Source organism: Colletes gigas, unplaced genomic scaffold (genome assembly GCF_013123115.1).
Source record: "Colletes gigas isolate AHSC1104 unplaced genomic scaffold, ASM1312311v1 Colletes_gigas_Sc00030, whole genome shotgun sequence".
NCBI lineage: Eukaryota > Metazoa > Arthropoda > Insecta > Hymenoptera > Colletidae > Colletes > Colletes gigas.
In genome coordinates, this window is record NW_025106659.1 from 1,322,803 (window position 1) to 1,341,148 (window position 18,346).

The 18,346-nt window shown below is 35.4% G+C and overlaps 1 protein-coding gene across 2 annotated transcripts in view; it reads right to left on the minus strand.

Annotated features, from left to right (window-relative positions):
- Positions 1-316: 316 nt before the first annotated feature.
- LOC122401933 (glutamate receptor 1-like) overlaps positions 317-18,346 on the minus strand; it is a 458,535-nt gene continuing 440,505 nt past the window's right edge. Inside the window, exons 9-20 of one of the 2 annotated variants that reach the window (XM_043404374.1) lie at positions 17,583-17,690; positions 16,828-16,941; positions 16,608-16,728; positions 15,894-15,982; positions 14,783-15,006; positions 13,754-13,960; positions 10,786-10,984; positions 10,468-10,712; positions 9,227-9,473; positions 7,946-8,020; positions 6,916-6,970; positions 317-754 (exon numbers count right to left, since the gene is read on the minus strand). In XM_043404374.1, coding sequence (XP_043260309.1) covers positions 6,950-6,970; positions 7,946-8,020; positions 9,227-9,473; positions 10,468-10,712; positions 10,786-10,984; positions 13,754-13,960; positions 14,783-15,006; positions 15,894-15,982; positions 16,608-16,728; positions 16,828-16,941; positions 17,583-17,690 — 1,650 coding nt within the window. In that variant the 3' untranslated portion in view covers positions 317-754; positions 6,916-6,949. Of the gene's footprint in view, positions 755-6,915; positions 6,971-7,885; positions 8,021-9,226; positions 9,474-10,467; positions 10,713-10,785; positions 10,985-13,753; positions 13,961-14,782; positions 15,007-15,893; positions 15,983-16,607; positions 16,729-16,827; positions 16,942-17,582; positions 17,691-18,346 lie in introns of those variants that run through there. The other variant, XM_043404373.1, reaches the window with a different exon arrangement.

Genomic DNA, 18,346 nt, shown 5'->3' on the forward strand with positions numbered 1-18,346 from the left:
CAGGCGCGACCATTTTTCGAGTTCGAGTTCGAGTTCGTCGCGGTTACGAGAGTCCTCGTCACACCGTGACACGGCTTTTTCTGTTTCTTTGGGCTTCCAACGTTCGCGTTACCGTGTACAGCGAGACCCGATCGCCGATCTACGACCGTGCTCGAACGATTGTTACGAGCACGGAGGAACTTGAAACGGGGATATTGCGAATCTTCGAGCACGGTAGAGCGACGTTGAAAGCAGCGAGATTAACGGCGAGTCGCGGAGATTCGACTAGCGGCAAACGCGTTGCTCAGGGTTGCGGATCGAGGATTAGCCACAGTCTTTTCGATCGTTGCGATTCACAACTAGCACCGGCGGACCGTCCTACGGTAACTCCGTAGGACGACCTGTCGCGTTTACTTAACGTACTCAGGCTTGTTGTCGCCAATTTTGCCAGTCCAGACGCGCGGGGAAGCCGGCGTCCAGGGCACCGCGACGTCCAGCATCAGGTTGCCGGGTTTCCGCTGGAACGGCGAGAACCTGATCTTCTTCGGACTCTTTGGCGGCGATTCCGCGAACGTGACGCTTCGTCGCGGTCTTCTGGGCGGCGGTGGCGGCGGCGGCGGGGGCACAGCCGCCACCAGGGGCGGCGGCGGAGGCGTGGGCAGGGAGATGGCGGGCGACTCGCTTGGCGACTCCTGGTAATTTACACCTGGGTATGCGTATTGCTGTGTATCTGGTCGCCCTCGGTATTGCCAATCGCGTTTGCCGGAGCGTAGTACTGGAAATTCAACGGTGGTGCGTTTAGCGATGTGCCACTCAGATGTTTAGGACAAATGTATGGAGAACAGAGGGATCGTTCGGAACCGATCTATACTTGCGCACGATGTCAGGGATTTTTATGAAATTTGTTAGCGCGAATTCGAATTTACAAGGCATAAGATGAACGCATCTAAATAATGTATCAACACTTATATCCTATTCGTAATATCATATGTGGTTGATATACTAACCAGCTAAACAATATGCAGGTTGAGTCTCCTAACATGACGACTTCAAATAACTCGTAAGGTATTCGTTGTACGAAAAAATGTTTCAAACAAAAGTTGCATGGTATCTAGAGGGACATACAGTGCTCCAATCTTGCTTTTATTACCTTACTTTTTATTGAGATATTAGGCTCACCTTCAGTTTTTTAAATGGAATGTCTAATGTTTTTTTTCGAATTCGAATAAATCATCAAATTTTGCGTAAAAAAGTATTACACAACGTGGGACTTCAAATGAATAATTTCTGAGATATTTTTTAAACAAATTTTATTTAAAGCGGTGTTCGAAGTGCTGTTCATTACAGTCAATAATTTGAGTGAGAGATTCTAGAGGCCAAAATAAGACGAAAAACAAGAATGTCAATTTGTTGATTGAAGCTTCGTTAAAAAGTTATTAACGTTTAAAGTTCCATCTCGGCATGAATTTTTTCGGCGAAAAAAAAATTTCAAATCGTTCTTGAAAAAATATTTTTAGCTGCGAGGGTCAATTATAATCATTTTTTATGAATAGACATACCCCCGAAATTCTACGTAGTTTCGAGAAAAAAATTCATCGCCGAAAATATAATCTGAGGCCTGAAATGGTTCCCCGAAAATGCAAATCTTTAAACCATCATAACTTCTGAACGGATTGGAGGATTTTAATGTTTAAAAAGGCAAACAACGCGTATTTTGGTGTAGAATATGTAGAAATTCCAAAAATATTCGAAAAGTTGTTCCTTGTTCCCCCAAAATGAAATAATCAAACGTCTATAACTCCTGCAATAGTGAATGTCTTTCAATGAAATTTTTTTCTGAAGTAGTGCTCATGGGTACCTACAAAAAACTATTACACAACTTTCCTGTAGGGCGTCAAGTAAAATTATTAAAAATGAAAAACAAATTTTTAAGAGTTATTGACAGGGGGTAGGTGTCAATTTCAATCATCTTTGGTGAATAGACACATTCACCAAATCTTAGGCATTTTTAAGAAAAAAATTCGTGTAGGTAGACAAATTTTATTAATAATTTTGTTCATTTTGTTGAGAGCATATGTTCACACAATATTATTTTCTTACTTTTGTTTGTAAAACACGCTGGCAAGTTTATGCCGGAAAAAACTGGGACACCCTGTATGTATTTCTTCTGTTTCTTTTTTAATTCATGTTTTACGTTGCATGACCTTCGGGTCATTAGCGACGACTTTCTATATGTTTCTGTGACATCAAGGCTATAGATGATGTTATCTTATATTTTTGTCTTTGGACGATGTATCTTCTGCATTGTTGCAGGTTGGTGGTTCGGTTTTTTTCATTAGGTACTCGTGTGTGAGTTTACAGTGTCCAGTTCGTAGCCTTGTCATGATTATTCGGTCTTTCCTCTTCACATTATTGGTGGGTAATGGTTGATAAAAATCTCGTGTTATTTCGTGCGTTTTTGTTTTTTTTGGACGAGATCCATAATGCAACATTCCAGTAGCTACTTTTAGGGTGGCATTTTGGATCGGGTCTATCATTTTAGTTAACAGTTAATTAAACTGTTGAACAATAGTCTAGTTTGGATCGTATTAATGCCTGATAGGTTTTTATTATAATTTCCTGATCGACTCTCCAGCTGTTGTTTGCTAGAGCTTTTATAATGTTCATTTTTCTTGTGCATGAAGTTTTTAGATGCTTCATATGCGGCACCCATGTTAATTTCTGGTAAAAAGTAAGTTCAAGTATCCTATACTTGAAAAGCCATATACAATTATAAATTTTGCTATTACTAGTCAGCAATTTTTTCGCAAACTGTACAAATTAAATGAAATGAAAGAGGAAATCGTTTTACAGTTTCTTACAACCAATAAGAGAGTGTATAACAATTTTGCATATCTACATAATTTTTCGAGAAATGAAGCTGATTTTAATTTTTTAAATGAAATGCCATATATTTTTTTATGTCATTTGAAAGCGTTTCTCAAGATGAACTCATTCGTGTACTATATGACGACCTTCAAAGTCACACAAGACCAAGAATGAAGAAAATATTTGTAATGTTTTGTAACATTTTATTTACGAATATTTCTTTCTGATACGTCTTGGCTCGTACAACGTGACTGAATACGTTGTTCTCATTTATTTTCAGAGTGTTTACATCTATTTCTACTTCTATTGAGCAATTTCAATTCTACAAAGTTGATATACACTGTTCTATTGGCTGCAAGAAACTGTAAAGCTTTTCCCTCGTTCATTTTTTTCTAATTAAAATAGTTTTCGACAAAAAATTGCTGGTCAGTAATAGCGTGAATACTTTGTATAACTAATTTCTTCTTTCCCCGAAATCTTTTAATATACGACGTATCCACAAACTTTCCTACGTAGTTTCCGCAAGAGCGATATATTCCACCTTCGTTGATGATAGTTCATATACCTCGTCTGTGATGATAGTGCTACACTTGTATGTTTCTTGCAACTCTAACTTATCGACTTGCTATGAAAAGTTAGAATACAAAGTGTTAAAATTGTATTAGTCGTGTTAAATAGAGATTAATAGGTAATCATTCCAGATAAAAACAAAAACATTTCAAGTCAGTATAATTAACAATCCTTGAGCTTAAATTATATTTATAGCTCATGTTTACTTAAACAAATTCGAAATTAGTAAGATGAAAGTCCAAACACTCCATCTCCTAATTTAACATGGACTATATCTTAAATTTCATTAGAATCTCTGACATCGAGCACACAAAATGGTCGATTTGGCGTGAAATAACCTAGAAGTGGTCGGTGTGCGTTTATTCTTAGACGATTGACTGCGGATGTTTATACCAATTTTCATTCGTGTTTGGAAACAAACGAAAAACCGGCATCAATATATATTTCGTTGTTCGTAGATGTACGAACATTAAATTGCTTATTTTACTGCTTCAGGATAAATTGTCACTAGATTGAGAATTTTATGCTTTTGTCGTGTAGGCGTGTATGAAGAACATATACTAATCGTGTGAAAAGCACGAGAACAATTATTTTTATTATATAAAATCAAACATATTCTTCATATATGTTGTACGTTTTCCATATTAGTATATGTCATACGTGCATAAAATATTAAGACAGTCACTAGCAGAGTACACAATTCTATTATTTTTACCATTTTGCGAAGGTTGTTTATGAGATGTTAAAGAGATTTTAAAATCAACTTCAACTTTCGTTTTAGACAAAATATTTTATTTTTTACCTCATAATGTAACAGCTCCTTCCAAGTCGCTCGAGTCAACGATCTATTCTCTAAGGATATTCAATAACATATTAAATAACATATTATTTTCCCTGAGAACATCTTGTTGCATAACTTAGACCTTTAAAAAAAAAATTAAGCAACACTACCACGTACATTCTATATATTTTTTGTATGTTTCGGCACAATTCCAGTATTTTCTACAGATGATGTAATAAACGTCCGCAATCAATTGATAACCATTGTGATGAGAAAAATTTATAGAAAGTGTGTCGAGAGGAAATATGCGATTAAACGATGTCAGGAACGAATCATCCAGTCGCGAGAAGATGATGGAAACAATGGTGCCTTCGATAGTTTTTTAAGAACCTTAAATTATTTCGAATGCCCTAAACGAGTCTTCCAGTTGATAAGTGTGTGTGTGTGTGTGGTAAGAGTGAGTGTGTTTCTCTAGGTGCATAAGATTCTTCTTTGTTTTCATGCTATCGTCCTGACCTTTGTGCAAAATATTCGTTTCGTAAGAAAGAATGGCGTCTTCCGGTTGTCACGAGAAGGGCAGAATGAAAGAGATTTTATTTCGCGTATTATACGTCTAATGTGTAAGCGTTGCGATCTTTGAAAGCGACATGCGACTCGACAAACCACGCCTTGCTTACGCGAATTGCTAGAAAATTGCCCGAAGCCATGCACATTTCACGCTTGTAAAACTAGCATCTCATGATAACCAAAGCTGTCGTAACGACGAAAGAACTACAGAACCGAAGGAGCAGGTAGACATCGTCCGTGTTCATTTACAATGCACGTTAATATTCAATAACTAAATGCTGCTCTCCATTTTGTGTGAATCCTTTTCTTCTCCAGGATTTAAACAGTGAACTGCGCAATCGATGCGATCAGAATTTGAAGGAATTTTCGATAACGATTTTCTGTCAACACTTTCATTTTGACTTTTATGGTGGTTGGTCGATCTTACGAGAACAATAATATCTTTAAATAGACAAATGTAGTAGTGCTTATTGTCGAATTGTTCGAATGTAAGAAAGAAATGACGTGAAAATGCGATGAAAGTGAGAAACTGACAAGTGATGAACTCTTAATGGCAATGTGTAGATCGATGACTGTCGAAGAAAATGCATCGTCAGTTATCGTAAAAGTGAATTGATTATTTGCGATTGGCTGATCACTTTGGAGATTTCGTTTTTTATTTGCAACTTTGAAACAAAATATAAACAACATTCGAGTAACACGGTACTTGAATCGTTAAGTTTCGGTTCTATAAATCGAACATTCTGTTTGTTTTACCTTTTTGAATAAGGAATTTTTAATTAAACTGATTAGAAATATATGACATAGCAAATGTTAAATTTATTTATAAACATTATCGATGTTTTATCGGCCATTTTCCGATAACAAAATAACGATTCGTAATACGTGAATTTAATACAAAATACAAAATTGTTTATAATTAATGGTATAGAGACAAATAATTTAATTAAAATCATTCTTCCTGATGAAAGAAGAACGTTTGCACAATGATATAGGTTAAATATGGTAAAAATGAGGTAAAGATATTAATATGATCGAAGTGTAATCGTTGCCTAATAATTCACTTTGCTTTCCATTTTTATGTGTTCATATTGCTTTACGTTTTATTGACCGCTTAATATTATCTTAAGATAACCAAAAATAGGTCGAGAACATCTATATAGGGCGTTCGGCCACCCCAGGGAAAAATAAGACGAAAATCAAGAATATCAATTTCTTGATTATGGCTTCGTTAAAAAGTTATTGAAAAATTTCAAATTATTCTGAAAAAATTATATTTGTTACACGAGTCAATTACAATCATTTATGGTGAATAGACATATTCCCGAAATCCTGCGTATTTTCGAGAAAAACATTTAATACTTGAGTAACTTTAAAAGTTAATAACTTTTTAACGAATCTTCAATCAACAAATTGGTATTCTTCATTTTCGTCTTATTTTGGCCTCTAGAATCTTCCATTAAAATTTTACCCTGTATAAGTAACATTTGCTTTGTCAATAAATGATTTCTTGTTAGTTCATGAAAATCATCGTTTCGTTCGAAGAACTTGGCAATTCTTAAAAATACAAAATATTATTTTTTTCGTTTAAAATTAACTTTCCGATTGCACGGTTTTCAATAACTCAAAATGCAATCTTAAACATTGCACAAATTATACATCTCAAATAACATGAAACATAATCCCCAAGTTTATATAAACCATGTGTCTAAAATAATACGAAATCAATTGACCGTATCACTCGAGGGTCTGATGTATTTCCAATTGTAAGTCGTATAAGTAGAACAGGATCGTTTCAGTCAGACAAGTCAAATGTCGAACGTTCTTGGCCAAGCAATCAGAAACATGGTCACTGAACATTCCGTTGCAATCTCGTTGCTAAAATGTTTTTTATATTCCGCCATTCAGCCAATCAGGGATAATTTCGATAGGAGCGAAATACCCTCGTCGCGACGAGTTGCACGCGGTAGAACGCCATCGATGAGGGCTCGATCCATCGACGTTCCGTCGCGCCCAAGGCAACAGGAAAGAAAATTGGGACGGAGACGGGTGCTACTTAAAGCCGTGTACACAAGAAGCGGGGAGGATGAACGATGCAGAATGATACGTATAGAAAATCGGGAATTAAAATTAAGGGCGAGAGTACTCACATATGGTCCCGGGAAAGGCGCATGCATCCTCCGTCTAACTCTGCAGTCCGTACCACTAGAGACAAAAACATAAGTAGAACGAAACGCGCAAACGAGCAAATACGTCTTCTGCATCCATCGAGTACAAACAGAGAAAGTGAAAGACAGAGAGGTAGATAGATAGAGATAGAAAAGAGCGCAACAGATCCAGCCAGCCGCACATCGCACGCATTTACGTATATATGTATGTATAATATGCTATATTCGTATCTATGTATACACGACACATCGACGACGATCGCTGATCGTCTATTGGTCGGCCATGTTGTTAGACAACGCTCGAGAACCCATCCCCCGTCCAAAATTCTCGACGCTCGGTCGTCTTTCAACCACAATGTATGTCGAGCGTGTACACGCTGCTAACTGCATGCCAAACGTACTCTATTGTATGTTTCTATGTATACGTATATAGCTATATATAAATATGTATTACACGAATATGTATAATGGTGATCTTTCGTTACGTATGTATGTACACGATGTACACGACATCGCGCTTGGCTACAGACCGGCGGAGGATGAAAACGTTCGCTCAAACAGTGACAAAGTATATACGTAGACAAGGAAAACGATCAGACCCTTTAAGGGGAAATCATATGGAGTACAAACTACTTTACGAAATGTTCAACAATTAGATAAAGAGGTGGAGAGTCTTTAAAGACAAAATACAGTTGTTCCTCTGAACAATTTTCTTCTCTATAAGCGTTAATACTTTTTTGAAAGACCCTGTATCGTCTTGGTCGTCAGATATTGCGAAGATGGAGTGTAACGTTTGACCCAATACGACTATTTTCGCTATTCTTTCCGATACTGACCCTACATTTTCCTTAGGACACGATCTACGGCGCTGTTGTTGGATTTAAAGAATGGAACGTTTCGTTTCATCCCCGCTCGTCCGTCACCAGCGCGTTTCTACGGACTCTAGTCGCGGCGTACGCGTGCGATCGATCACAAAAATCTAAGAGCGATAGCAAGTGATCGCGTCACTCACCCGGCCATTGTCGAAATCTCGGCCGCCGCCGATCGTCAGTCGAGCTTTCGCCTTCATCGCGTCCGACAACGGTATCTGGAAAAGTGAACGTTAATTACCCACGACTGGACCATTTTATCCGGAAATTATTGGTAAACGCAGTCCCCTCTGAAACCTTGTCATACATTCTATGGGGAATTTAACACCTACACTACTGTATGCGACTGAGAAGTTAGGGGGTTCTAGAGTAACGAGATTAGAAAATAGGTGATTTTCATACATCATTTTTTAAGAAAACTATTCGTGATATTTAAATAAAATATTTTAAAATGTTCGTAAAATACAGAAAAAGTATACTTTTTAAATATTCTAATTCGTATATGTATACGTACAGGTTTCCGATAGCCAAAAGTAAAATTTCATAAAGGCAAATAATTTACACCGAGATTATACCTATTTCTAAAACAAACACGAAGAATTGCAATTCCAGCGTTTGAAAAAAGCAAATTCTTTTTTAAACAAAAATCGATTTTATATGTGAATTTTAGAAATCGAAAATAGAATTAAAATGATGAGTTTAACTCTTGGAGAATTTCATAATAAATTGAATAAACTTTATGTGAAGTTGATTGATCTACATATTAAACAAACAAAAATGTGTTTGCCAATGTTACTGTTAAAAAATATCGGAACAGTTTGATCTACCATTCTTGGACCATAAAGTCTTTCTCTTTCTTAGAAAGGGTCTATTAAGTCGATTTTTTATTTTATGGGCCGTACGGGAATCGTTAGTTTTCTCTAAGCCACTTTGCTATTAATAGCTGTTTTTCATTAACAGCGAATACTTTAAATTATGACATCCATAGTATTTCGGATGATACAGATTGGTTAAAACAGCCTATTCAGTTCTGCATTAACTCCTTGCAGTACAATTATGATATTACAATCAACACATTATTACATTCGCAGAATATTCGTAAAACAAGTCTGTTTTTTTGTGAGTATTGCACGAACGAATAAATTGAAACAAAATGAAATAATATACGTATGAAAAATTACTTGTAATTAAATTGTACACCAAGGAGTTAATATGTATATGCCATTATAAATCATTTAGAAACAGTTCAGTGAAACATCGAGTGTGTTTTAAATAAATTTCGCCATATTTATAAAACGTATACAATAATATTCATCAATATTTCACTGCTTCCTTTGCGGTTTCAGTATTTCAATGTACACGTAGCGATTCAACAGATAGATTTATCGTATTTACATTGACCGCATTAATGAATCAATTATTACCTTCGCTCTAGTAGCTTCCGTGTGCGATTTATAACAAAACTCAAGTAGGGCGACGGCCAGTGCTAATAGAAGGCCACCAATGAGGATGTAGAATATCCCTGCCACGTTGCTGAGGGACAATTCGTTTCTCGAGGCATCTTGTTTGTCACCATGCCTGCATTCCGTTCTGTCGTACCACCATCGATTCACCAATTTCGCTAACTCGCCATTTTCCTTCAGCGACAGCACTGCCAGGTTTATCGGATCTCTGTAACGTTGGAAACATTAATGCCAAGGATTCAAATAGAATCTTAACATGATTGGGTTTACGATACGTGACTTCTTCGCTAGCTTTGAGAATTAAGAATTTTTTAAACATTTGCAGCAATTAGTCGTTTTATTATTAATAAAGGAATCTTCAAACTCCACGCGGGACTTGGAATGTTATGGGCAATACAGATAAAATATTATTTTATGAATATGGTCGCTTTAAGAAATTAAATGTGTCGAGAAATCTTAATTAATTTTTTAACTATTCAACTCCTTTTGTCACTAGGACAATCACTAGGACAAAGACAGGAATAAAGAATGGGTAATAAATTAACCCAGGGATTGTGCAATGTCCTGCAGACCTTCATTTGCAGGATGAAACAAACCAGGCTGGGGGCATTGCACAATCCAAAAATTGTTCAAAATTCGGATTGGGCAGGACAAGGCCCAATCGATGCCTTCAAGAAGAGACTAAGAGGGAGATACGGATTCTTCCTCCAGGACAGGACAGTGGACATTGGCAGAATTCGTTGTATTCTCGAAGTACTTGGACATTTGTCAGAATTAGTTGGATTTTTAACTGAATCACTTGGATATTCAGAACTTGGACATTTTGAGCTTGCTTTCGCACCGGACGCGAATAGAACAAGCGTTACTTTTAAACTTTGACTGTATTACTAGATCACCTAACAAGTAATCGGAATAGTAAATATTTGTTATTGTTAGTGGTTTGAATAAATTGTTTTTTGTAAATCAACAAGATAATTGATTTGCTACATAATTCAATTCCCCGAACTATATACGAAATTAACGATAATCCAAAATAAGGAAACAAAAACTATCGAATGATCCATAATACATAATCGATATGCAAATGTGAGTTAGATTCGATATAAAATGAAAATCGCACAGACTTATGAACCAATTTAATATATTTAGCAAGAAATGGTTGTTTCGTGATTACTAAAATATTAAAGATAATTAATGTTCACCTGAGTGGAGATCCCAGCGGCGTCGCAACGCCGAAGCCTTTGGCGTCAAGGTTGTTCCCGACTTTCATCGTGTCGCAGGGCTCCCTCTCGTTGATGTACTCGTTTTTAGGGCTCTCTATTAGAAGAGCGTATTTCCCTTTGCTGGTCCTTACCCTTCGTATGCCCTCGTCGTACGTTTTGACGAACACGTGGCTCCGCGAGTTCATAAACTCCCACATCTTGGTGTAAAGGTTGATTTTCGAGTTCTGGAAGAGAAGCGGTTCGACGGAGTTCTTCACATTAGGTCTGTTCTTCTTTTCCTCGTGAATGGCTACTTACGCGAAAAAAATCCCAAGTGGATCCGTGAGAGAGCGTGCCGTATTGCACTTCCGTTTGCGAAGCCAAGTCTTCTGGCGAGTTGATCGGCGCCACCATTCTTTCGACAGTTAAAAACGCAGCTAGGTTCGCGGTGTAAGAGGAGATCAGGATCAGAGTGAAGAACCACCAGACACTGCCAACTATCCGTCCTGATATCGATCTGTCAAATATGATATCGATATACAAGGAGTTTCGAAGAAAATGGTTACAAACGGTTAACCCTTTGCGGTCCTACGTCAAGTTGGATTCTGAGACATAACATTTTTTAACTAGTTTTGTACCTATCTTCTCATAATACAGTTCGATCCATCTGACAATTGTATCATCAGTATTTTAAATATAATTCAAGACAAGATCAGTTTTAGTATGCTTCAACCATTAAGTCTAAGGAAAAAGAAGAGGAACGTGTTATACATATACAGGGTGTTCGGCAACCCCTGGGAAAAATTTTAATGCAAGATTCTAGAGGCCAAAATAAGATGAAAATCAAGAATATCAATTTCTTGACGGAGGCTTCCTTAAAAAGTTATTAAAAAATTAAATTAAAAAATTTCAAATCATTCTGAAAAAATTATTTTTGGTTGCGGGGCTCAATTACAATCATTTTTGGTGAATACACATATCCCTGAATTCCTATTCACTTTCGAGAAAAAAATTCAGGTAGGTGAACAAAGTCGACAAAATTAAAAAATTTCAAATCGTTCTGGAAAAATTTTTTTCGGTTGCGAAGGTCAATTGCAACCATTTTTGGTGAATAGACATACCCCCGAAATCCTGCGCATTTTCGAGAAAAAAATTCAGTATGGGAGGAACTTTAAACGTTAATAACTTTTTAACGAAGCCTCCATCAACAAATTAGTATTCTTGATTTTCGTCCCGTTTTGGCCTCTAGAATCTCCCGTTACAATTTTTCCCAAGGGTGGCCGAACACCCTGTAGAGGGTAGTACGCGTGATATAACCGGGCAGAGGATGATTCTACATGGAAAAATAAACAAAAAAATGTAACAATATTTTTTCGTTCGAGGCCCTGGTCTCGAGAAAATCGAGTTTGAAATTGGGTATGCGTGCAACAGTATCGGACGTGCCAGTTAAACAGTGTTCAATCGCACGTGTGCCCCGCAAATTTTCAAATTCATTTATCTCGAAAACGAAGGCTCGAACAAAAAAATGTCATTCGTCCTTTTTAACTTATTTTTATATGTAGAATCATTCTCTGTCCGGTTTTATCACTCGTTCCCACTCTATATAATAAACATAAGAAAGAAAGCTCGAGTTTCACGTTGTAGAATATTTTAAGATTTTCCATTTATATTAAATATCTATTGCTATGAATGTTCACTAGTACAATAACAGTTTAACTAATTCGTTGTTTTTGTCTACGATCAAAGGTGCAAATAATCCATTCTTACCTCTGACTTCGGGCAATCAATGTACTCAAATGGGTATATCCCGTATATACTAAATAATAAATCAAATAAAAAAACAAATTAATTAAATCAAATAAGTACAGATATTATTTAGGGTAACAATAGAATCAGCCAAATTATGTATGGCCCTGTTAAAGCGAAATATCAAAAATGTTTCGGACCGCAAAGGGTTAAGACTGACAGTGTTTGTTTGAACGAGTAGAAAAGACTTAATATCCGCATTGAAAATTGATATTTATCGTAACGTGAAAGGGATATTCTCTCATTCGAAGGTTAATTTTTACTTTTCGCCGTAATCGTTACTATTGACCGTACTTTCAACAGCCTTTGTTTGTCTAGGGAGACATATCTCTGTTTTCTGATTCTTAAACATTTTAAGCTCACGGTACACTTTAAAATAACATTCGTTATTTTGTTTACACTTATGGTACAGTGTAATCCCGAACAAGATGGTCTACTTTTTTAAAAAGTATCAGTACATAATAAATATAATTATTACTCTATAATATAACTAAAATAATATATTTGTAAAAGTAAATAATGTGAAATCAGAATGGCAATGTAGAATTGAAGTATAATTTTTGGTTTAAAGAAAAAGATTCATTAGTTCAAGATGCCATGATCAAGGAACAAAATACATATTTTGGAAATAATAATAATAATTCTGCTTCGACCAGCTAACAAATAAATGTATTATAATATTTTAAATATGAGTATAAAATCTTAAAATGAAATAATAAAAAAAAAATAATACATTATATCATAGCCATTTTATAAATTTTCACATATTGGAACTTTTAGTCTCGGTCTCGTCTACCTCGTTTCGTTTCTTCCTTCTTTCTCGAGGTGTACGTTGTAATCGTGTTACACAGAGTACGTCCGACAGATACGACCGTATTTAATAATGAAATTTAACATCCCGCCCACGCGAAATCGCGGAACAGGCAGTCACGTAGGAGAAGAAGCAAGCTGAGAACAGCGACGTGGATGCAGAGGACAGAAGGTTCCACAAAGTTTTGCAATTCATATCGTCGCCGTGCGAATATTTAAACCATTAATCAAGGAGGCTACCGCGATGGGGTGGCACGACGGATACGGCGAAATGTAAATTAATGAAAGGTTTCTCTCCTTTTTTATTGATGTTTATGACCAACAATGAATTCTAGAATCATAAATTTATTGCATATAATTTCTTTATTGCAACATGACGTTTCGATTGTCCAGCATGGGATCTCCTCCTCGGGTAATTCTCTAAAATTCTGTTGAGAACGATTAAATACAAACGATGCAAAGAGAAGAAAAAGTAAGTCTAATTAGGTAACGGAAATAAATGCTACAACCGTTTAATTATGAGTTGAAGAATAAGATTACGCAAACGAACAAACTTATGTGTTACCATTTTCATAATCGTTGATGAAAATTTGACAATTCAGCGAGATGCGAGGTTATCAATTTTCATGAAACCTCTTGTTGGGAATTTTGTGAGAAAATGAATTGTTACCTGGGCGATATATCACAGCCTTGCTGCATGAACGCAGCCAATGCGAACCAGAGGCTGTTGATGATACTAAAGTCATTGGCCATGCTCGAGGTGGGCATGTGTGGCGATCCTTGAGACGCGTGTGGATGCTGCAACGTGGGATCGTTCCTCACTGATGGATCTCCGCCACTGCTCAGCGTTAATACTCTCCATTCGTACGGGGAGAATCTGCACACCAAAGTATAGCAAACGTTGCATCCTTGTGTGCATAAGTTTGTTATAAATCAAAAAACTAAATTATAATCGAATACAAATTTGATATCGATAGTGGCTATGATCTTGAAATAAATGATAAGAGTAAAGTGGTAAATAAAAAAAAGAATTAAATACTTAGTTATTATTATACATAGTTTGCTAAAAAAAAGGAAAAATTATCATTTTGAGTTTGTCCTGTTTATATTTCAGATCAACGAGATATTTAAATTAATTTATTATTTACTATATTACTTTTATCATTCGTTTCTATATCGTATTCTCCTACTTTCACTTTTTTTTACCTATGTTATAATTTATAAAACTTTAATCTTTCAGCATATAAGTATCTTCTATTGCATACACAACAAGATATAATAAGTTTTTTAATATTTCGGTTTAGATTTATTTCTACAAGCTTCAATTTTTATTATTATTATTTAATTTTCAATTTTCTTACTATATTATATTCATTGTGTTAACACTTATTACTTTATGTTTTGGAATTGCAGAGCCTTAGGAAAGGCTGTTTACATACAGCTGTCGAAAGTTTATATTATTGTGCTTTTAAAACATTGTACGCACTGATATTTTCAATTATTCTCGTATGTTTTCTTTAAATTACTTACCAGTAAAAAAGTTATTAAATTTTTTCAAGGTATTTTTCATATATTTGGTGGTAAAATTGTTAGTCGAAAGTGTAAGGTTCCTTTTACAATTCTATCCGGAATAAGATTTTGACTTCAACTTTGAAACCTAATTTCCTTAACTGTACTCTTTTTCTAAAAAAATATTTACCTGGACACGGTAAATAGAACGATGGACACGCCGATATACGAAAAGATCACGCACACCCAGATCTCCTTGCTTAACGGGTTTAAAAAGCTAAATACTCCAGGCTTCTGTTTCACCGGTTTCTTTATCATAATACTGATACCCAGAGACATGAAAGGTTTGCTGAAATCGATCACTCGCTCGCGTTCGGATGTGATTGTCATAGGAGCGATGGCAATGTCTGCTTCCTGAAAAAGTATATAATTGTCAAAAATAACATTTACTTATGTAATAATAACGCATATCACCTGGAAGATTCATATTAATAACACTGTTCTTACCTATATGGTTCGAAGGCGAAATTTAAATAAAAATAGAAATTAAAAGACAAAACTTAAATAATAACAGTTAACAATACATGAAAAAAATCGTGTTTCTTTAGTTGTTTTCACTTGTTAACGTTCATAGAAATAATTAAACATAGTTCCTCCCAGCTAAGTCATAATAGTCATTAGCAATTAGTTGCTAAATTTAATTTTTCGTACTTTTAAGATGTTCGTGTTGTTTAAATACAAAGACGAATAATTATATATTTAAAAAATAATAAATAAACTATATAAATTATATAAATAAAAATAAATGGTATCGTAATTAAATAATAAGTCAGATAATAAAATATTTTCCTATTCCACATCAACAATTTAATTTTGAATTCAATAATTTTAATTATTTATCAAAATAATTCAGGGGGCGTAATCGAAAACATAAATAAATATTTAGGAACTAAGGGATTGCTTGAATCGGCTTATAAAACTACTATGTTTATTTATCTGGTATGAAATGCTTAATTTTAATCAAATTTATTTTTATTTCAATCGAGTACAAGTAAGGAAGAAATGCGTTTCCTTTTTTTAAAGCTCGACCATTACGTGTAGTTCGAAGTGCACCAAAAGCACACGAAGAACTTGCAAGCACAAGCTACCTTGATGGGGGAGTTTCGATCAATAATGGAATTTTTCATGCAACTAGATGAAATCGCTCGAATTGGGGTTGCATGCTAGTCGTTAAAGTGTTCTGTTTCGAAAGTGTCCTTTGGATCCTGGAAACTATTACAAAAAGATCAATCAATACTTACTTTGCGAATCAGCTCGCCGACCATTCCATCCCAACTGTTGTTTCTATTTCTCATGCCGTATTTGCCATCCTTCACGATCCGTAGCTCGTCTGAAAAATCCAAGGAAAGACGATCGATCGAGTCATTGATAACAGTTTTTTGATTATTAACCTAAACGAAAACACTGGTGGAGAGTGTAGGCTCGCAGACTTTTTAATCACAAACGAATATAGTTCATCTTTTATTTGCTACTTTTTTGGTTTTTTCCAACTTTTCAATCTACTTTTAATGCTATAATCAAAGAACTAACAGGGGAACATCGCGAATTCAGGAGAATTCAATTTTGCAAAAAAAAAAAAATGATTTTTTCAACAAAATTTACACGCAGCTTTATAGACCTCAAGAAACGTTATAACTTCTGTTTCTACTATATTTTGAAATCTTTTGTTGTTTAGGACTTATAAGCACGTACATAGAAAGGGCAGTTGGGATAAAAGGGTTGATATCTCCCTCAGATAAGTCTTCTTAGATAAGTCTAATAAATATTTATGCAAAGTTTCATCAAAATCGTAGTGTATCAGTTCGCGATGCTCCCTTGTAAGTTTTTTAAATAAAAAATAGCAGTGCCACTATGGGAAAGTTCGTCCATTCTAGCATCAGGATATTACGAAAGATGAATTTTAATAGAATATCGGTCGATAGAATCAACTTAATAAAATATTGCAGAGGACTTACACGTTATTCCCAGTTTCTTCGCTATGAGATCAGCAAGATCTTTGCAATAACCCTCGTAGCTATCGTTGCCCACAAGTGTTTCTCCCGTGTCTGATTTCTTCTTCATGATGTACGGTTCCTCCTGCATCGAGGAACGCCGGAGACTCGTTAATTTCGTGCGGCAAGAATATGCGTATTTACTGCGGTAAGCGTTACATTAATCTGCAGAGCAATTTCTTACCACGATCGTGGTGACAATGTAAGTTTTGTTCTCCTCGATTTCCGAGTGCGGTCGAAGTCGAATGTATTTCGCTGCTACCCCTTGGAATCCAGCCTCGTCCGTCCATTCTGCGACCTTCGAAGAAAAATTATGAATCATAGATGTTATACTTTCGGGAGTACTTAAATCTAGAATTTCGAACTGATGTATTTCGATAAATTCGACTTATTTTTTAGAACATTAGTGCCACCGATGCCTACGTTATTTGTAATTTTATCACGAGAGACTAACATCACCATTATTAATTCACTACTAAGGCGCTGGCATATATCGTATCCTGCTAGTTCTGTTCTTTTCATCCTTTCGTAAATAAATAAATCGATCGAACTCGATACTTCGAGTTGCCTTCGGATAGAGCACTGTAAAAACTTTCATGCTCCGAAGAACGTTTACGACGTATCATTTCTTTTACTTCGTATCGTATGTATGGAATGTTTTTCTAACATGAACGAGTAGAATTTTCAATAGAACAAGTATATATGTATGTATAAAAGTGTCCTATAGTTATAAAGAGTGAAAGATATTTTAAACTTTTATCCTGTTTTGTATATTTGATTAATAGTTGCCATTAAAGGAGATAGTGAATTTTTTAATGGTGCAGTTTATCTCCGTGTTTCCTAAAATATTGTAAAACCGGGAAGCGTATACTTTAGGAAAAATAGAAGTGCAAAGTCAAAGAAATATGTGGCAAATTAGTAGCGGGGAAAAATATTTACTTTCACCATGGCGCTGTTAACTGTCATTTCGACGACATGAAGGGTGTAATTGTGTCTTCGACCGTCATCGTTAAAGCGAATTTCCCCCGTCAATCCCTCGATTTCGACCTGGTAATAAAATATAAAAAACATCAGTTATAAAAATTTCATATGTTTTTAGATTTATTTTATTAGATTTTTAGACTTAATATTTGTCCAGAGTTTGATTGTTCAAAGGAAGCCGTTAGGGTAATTTCGAATCACTTTATCCTTGGAAAAGTATGTTTCCAATATCATTCAATTTCAATGAAATTGTATTCACGATGAACCTGCTAAACTGTACTATAATGTACCTTAAATAACCTTTCTATCTGCAAAAATATTATATTTATCTAGTTTTTGAAGAGAATGGTACTCATAGCGAAGTATTTTGACTTGACAAATAACATTTATATTTAGATATAATTAGTGAAAAGTTATTTTAAGCAAATAATGTTCTTATCGTGTAGTTATTTTTACTGGTTGTAGTTGGTAGCGTTGGGACGGGGAATATGAGGGGGAATCCCGTGGTAGAGTGGCCGGTAGTGTGTAATGACGTTGTGAGGGAACACGTGTAGAAATATCTACATATGTACGTTCATTGTTAAAATAGAAATAAATGTGTTGAAATAATAATGAGTTGTTTAGAATTGTTTAGAGTGTACTAAAAACACAACCCCAACACTTGTGCGCCCAATAATGGTGGCATGCACTTTATAATGAGTTTACCATAGAAAATTTGGAAA